This window comes from Camellia sinensis, chromosome 1 (genome assembly GCF_055761805.1).
Source record: "Camellia sinensis isolate YWXY chromosome 1, ASM5576180v1, whole genome shotgun sequence".
NCBI lineage: Eukaryota > Viridiplantae > Streptophyta > Magnoliopsida > Ericales > Theaceae > Camellia > Camellia sinensis.
Genome location: NC_138961.1, coordinates 65427069 through 65432714, shown reverse-complemented (window position 1 = coordinate 65432714; position 5646 = coordinate 65427069). Strand labels below are relative to the sequence as shown.

Below are 5646 nucleotides of genomic sequence, written 5' to 3'. Positions count from 1 at the left end.
ACTGGACAGAATACTGCTCACAACTTCACAAGATAACATGCAAACACTAGCTTATAATTTTGTAAGAATATCTGTAGTTATGAAGACTACAGATAACAACTTCACAAGATAACATGCAAACACTAGCTCATATTAGATATAGCAGAAGCCAAGTTCAAACACAGCTTTAAAAACCACAAAAATGTGAGTTGTCTACTAGAGATCATAAAGACCACCACAAGATTCATACTTGACTGATGAAAAGCCAACATTCAACCCCTATCAAAGTTGGCCGACACATTCAAAACTTGGTAAATAAGAAAACATTGTATATAGATGATTCACTAATCAAAAAGTGAGAAACCCATATCTTCATCTTCACTCTCCTCTTTCTCTTCCTTCTTCTCCTTAGCTGGAGGTGCTTCAGCAGCTGGGGCTCCACCTCCACCTGCAGGAGCTGCAGCAAAAGCGACACCTCCACCTCCACCACCTCCACCAATAATCACCTGCAGTCGAATTAGTTTAGCAAAATATCGGATGGCTTTACAGATCATGAAAAGGGGCCACAGAACAATGAAACAGAAATTAGTATCAAAAGGCACCACATGGACTTGGAATACCCATTGTAGCTTTCTGGTGGCTTTTGAGTTCAGTTGGTCGGCTAAGTTCCTTAACAAAATGCCTCCACTTCAAACAAATATTATCTTTCGTTTTACTGAAACTCTACGCTGTAATATGTAGAATAACCTTACATAGTACTTTTACCTTGTTAGTTCTTCTTCTTCTTCTTATTCTTCTTCTCTTTCTTTGAAAGGTGAACCTATATTTAATAAGAGCAAGTATTGTAATTAATAAGATATGTTATTTGTCAAAAAAACTTTGATTAAATGATTGCTCACCTCTTAGGATGAAAATGCATGAGATTGTTGTTGATGTGACATTGGCCGAACAGTGGGATGACTACTAAGTGAATCCACAACCTATCATTCAATAAGAGACTTAAGTTGTATATTAGCTCTAGGCAATTTAAAGTAATAACTAGTAAAAATAATTAAAATACATGCTGCCTATGTAATGAGTTTGATGGTGCAACAACTGGGTCAACGGGCACGCCTGCAGCTTGCAATTGAGATTCCAAAAACTGAATTCGTGACTGAAAATCTGTGCGTATAGCCTGAATTTGTTTCTCCATTACTTCATTCATCTTCGACTCAAACTGCATTTGATACCGTTGAAGTTGCTCTTGAACTTGTTCCTGAACTTGAGTTTGGAAGAGACGATTCTGCTCTTGTGACCGCCTATATCCACCTCCAAAAAACATCAGTGGGTGACGGTCCCAATCCAAACGTCTGAACACGGCCAGGTCGCTCTGGGCCCATAACTTGTGTGAAGATTTGCTCCTGTAATGCTGCAGGGTCAGTAGAAGATCCCTCAATGTGCTCTGCTAACTCATTCATTTGAGTCTGCAAGTTTGAATTCAATAATGAGCCTCCAATATAAATATAAATCATATTAAAAGTCCAAAGATAAAGTAGTATCACATACCATAACCTCATTAACTGAATCACTATTTGACGTCCCATCTTTCATGTATGCGGCCATCCACACCTGTGACCGACTAGCAGGAACCCCATTGTTCTTTTTTGTCTCCTATAAATGAAAGACGACCAAAATCTTAAGATAAATAAGAAAATTAAATAATTAAGCAATTAAATATGTGAACAAGTTAAGTAAATAAAATAAAAAACTAAGCAAATAACATCTGTTTTTGTAGAACTGGTATAAATTCATTATGGTGCAAATTGTTGACACCTTTTTAGCACATATAGACAGATATAGTTGACAAAGAATGAAAATGATGAATGGAGAGAATAATTATACCTCCAGTCGAACTACTGAGAAAGGCTTTCGGCCTGTTCTATGATGTAATGTCTTCTTCTTCCGGATTTTTCTATTCTTCTTGCTTGATTTCTGTCAAATATGAAATTTATTTAAGATGTTATAAACAATTATCATATATAAACATTTTTTCACATAAATAAAATTTTACCGATGCACTCTGAGAGCCCCAATAGTAGACCAAAGCCCGCCACTGATCCTCATGTACTCTATCTGGTCGATGAGCCAACCTTTCTGCATCATTCTTGAAGGGTTTGTATCCCATTGTTTTCACTCGACTTTTCCAATCTCTCCATTTCTTTCCAAATGAAGCCATTATTGTTCTCTTCATGGATTCATCTGCATCCGTATGAGCCTGCATTACAATTACAGACACTTGTAATATGCAATGTCAACTACACTTGTAATATGCATTTCATATGGAATACAATTGTAACTTATTTCATATTAAATATCCATATATACCTTTATCTCCCTCCATATGTTATCTTTGTTTTGTTTTGGAACATAATGCCAAGTCGTAAAAGTGAGTGGTGCAAGACTCCCATCTCGTGCCAAAACGCCCAAATGTGAAGCAAGGGATGTGTGTCCTTCAACTACTTGATTCAACTCGTTTGGAACAACTTTTAAAATGCCATCTTCACTAGTACCCCATTGACCATGCACATATGTGGGACCCCTTGTCTGCTTTTGTGTGGCTTGACTTGAGGTAGGACCTACAAAACAATAGTAGTAAGCTTCATATCAGTTTCTTTATGATGCAGTCAATTGGTCACTGAAGATTCGTTCTATTATTTTCTATAATAGTGTTCAACATGAATTCTAAATCTCTCTTTCAAATATTAATATATATTTTTTGCACTACTCATCGTTACACTAGATTTAAATATATTCTGCATGTTCTTGAACTTTTCATGAATATCCTTAAAACTATGAACTTTTCATGGTTATTTTTTTAAAATAACCATGCATGATGTATGATAGATAGGACTACAAATCTAACTCAAAAACACCATAAGAAAATATCAAGCAAAGTTGATACATACCAGCTGAAACAGAGCCATGTGATGTACTACCGCTACGTGATGTGGTAGGAAGACTGCCTGGTGGATGCCATGATGCCGGTGGATCGGGTATGACTTTCATCTTGAGTGTGTTCTGAGTCTCATCTGAACTAGAACTACTAGAGCTTGATTGCTCACTTTCACTAGAAGAATGGTCGAAGCTAGAACTCATAGATAATATCTATAAAAAAAAACTACAAACATAAGAGTAAGGACATGATAATCTATAAATATCTACTGCATTCAAAACAAAATAAGAGTACATGAAAGGTAAAAATGGCCATTTAAAGAAAGGTACAAAGGTACAAAAGCAAAGATTTTATTAATATGAATATCCATACAGAAAACACAAATGTAAAAGTGAATATGCTGCCAATTACAATATCATATCAGTTCTTCGTTATCTTCAAATTGTGCCTCTGTCGATGCTTCAAGAGGTCCAATAGTTGACAAAAAAATTAGAATGAGGTCTGAATGGGTTTCCAAAAGGGAGACAAAAAATGAAAAAGAAAAAGAAAAAGAAAAAAAGAAATACTATTGATGAAATTAAACCAAGAACATATAGAGGGAGATTTATGGTTGCGTAAATGTTTCCTTAAGTAGAGAGTATTTACAAATAATAAAAATGCCTTTCTAATCATATCAATGTGCAGGGCTGTATAGAACAAGAAAATCTATTACATCACAGTGGCATAGAGCACCCTCTTTTAAGGTTTTCTAAGCTTCCCTCAAGATGAACTGTAGAATATAAATGAACTGGAGAGGGTGAGGGTGAGGGTGGGTGGTGAAAGCCACATAAAGTGTAGCATTTGCAGATGTGTTGATTTGGAGGATGAGGATGGCATTTGCATTCCTATGGCATTGCCTGTGCTCCCATGTCCAGACCGCACCAGTAACTATGGGGCACCAGTAACTATGGGGTAAAGGAGATTCGAAAACAATTAACAAAAGTGTTCATTTATTAACTTTATTAAAAATGAATAGTAATGAAAGCACTTTTTCTTTTTTCTTTTTTTTTCAAAGAAGACATTGAATTGATGAGAATTTTGAGGAAGATAACACAACTCTTATTACTATTAATCATTTTTGGCACCAACACTTATTTGTATCCTTATGAATAATGGCGGCTATGGTAATCTCTTCACAAAGAGACTACAATTTACATTCTTCTATCAGACACGTAAAGAAGCAAAGCAGAGGATACACAAATTGTTCAAATATCAATATCTATTACTGTCTGTAAAAAAAATTATGCAAGAAATTGAATTAAGCTAGATTTTTTCTCAATATGATGAATACAAAATCACAATCCATTCCAAGATATAATGAACTGTTCTATATTTTAGAATTCAAAATAATAATAATAATAATGTAACCAGATATTCTACCTAAATATCTAAGCTACACTGATTGATCAATCCAAACTGATGCTAATTTAGGGTAATAAAAAAACAGAGATTAAAATTCAACATGCTAATTTAGGGAAAAAAAACAAGCGAATCTGAAGCGATGGTGCTCACCTTGGTAGATGATGGTGCTCACTTTCCTCACTGAACGAATTTGAGATTGAATCACCGAGCTTTGAAATCGAGAGAGAACTTCGAAATCGCCGAACGAATCTGAGATTGAATCACCGAGCTGAAGAAGGTTAAACTTCGAAATCACGTTCAATCGATCAATAGATCTTCAATCGATCGATCTGATCTAGATAAAACCTAGCAAACCTGAATCGAATGATTCCATCAGTAAGTATCATCTTCAATCGAGCTTGACTGTGAGAAGATAGAGATAAGACTGATCAACACTTACCATGAAGAAAGACCTGCGAACTCGAACATGAACTAGAGATAGAGATAAGACTGATCTGCGAATCGAGAGAAACGAAAGGGTTTGAAGCAAGAGAGAGTGAAATTACGGGTGTAGTGAATCTTCTTTGATTTAAGCTTCGATGGATCTGAATCAGGTTTTGTTCAGATCGGGGCTTCGATCTGAATCTTTTTTGATTTAAGCTTCGATGGAGCTTCGATGGAGAGGGTTGAGAGAGAGAGATCTGTGCGCATGTATTAAGGGTTGAGAGCTCTGATTCAAAATAAGGTTTTCACAAAAAGGGGCGCGTGTGGGTCACTACATTCGGAGGCGTTTTTAAACGCCTCCCATTATAAAACGGTGTCGTTTTGTTTAATAGAATATGCAGCGTTTTTAAAACGCCGTTAAATACTAATAACCGTGACGTTTACAGAAACGTCGTTAACAAAACGCCACCAAATCGCCCTTTTCCTGTAGTGTCTGGTTTCACAGGTTTAACAGTTTGATTGCGATTTTAATTTTTCTGAATTCTACAAACTATTTCAATTCCTGTTTTACTCTAAAACTGGACCAATCCAACCTGGATCACTTCCTGGGAATTGGCTTTTGTGCAATAAGAATGCCTAAAGGAAAAAAAAAAAAAAAACAAAACAAAAAATCAACTTGTTTATTTTTTAAAATGAAACTTAAAAAAAAAAATTATTTATATATATGTTCATTCTTATTATATTTGAATCATGAATTTAAATAGAAATTATAAAAAAAATTAAAAAATATATTTATATATCATTCACATTAATTATATATTTTTTATATTTAAATTTATACATCAAACACAATTTTAAAAAATCAACAGACTTTGTGAACGGTGGGGTGAAAGAAGCAACTACGTAGCAAA

General features: G+C 35.0%; 1 protein-coding gene across 1 annotated transcript; it reads right to left on the bottom strand.

Annotated features, from left to right (window-relative positions):
- Positions 1 to 1053: 1053 nt before the first annotated feature.
- LOC114289422 (uncharacterized) lies at positions 1054 to 3114 on the bottom strand. The gene is made up of 6 exons (XM_082889196.1): positions 2925 to 3114; positions 2344 to 2594; positions 2030 to 2233; positions 1861 to 1950; positions 1525 to 1629; positions 1054 to 1442 (listed from the first exon to the last, which is right to left on the bottom strand). Exons 1-6 carry the CDS (start codon positions 3112 to 3114, stop codon positions 1278 to 1280), a joined length of 1005 nt encoding a protein of 334 aa, XP_082745322.1. The 3' UTR covers positions 1054 to 1277.
- Between the last annotated feature and the right edge of the window lie 2532 nt (positions 3115 to 5646).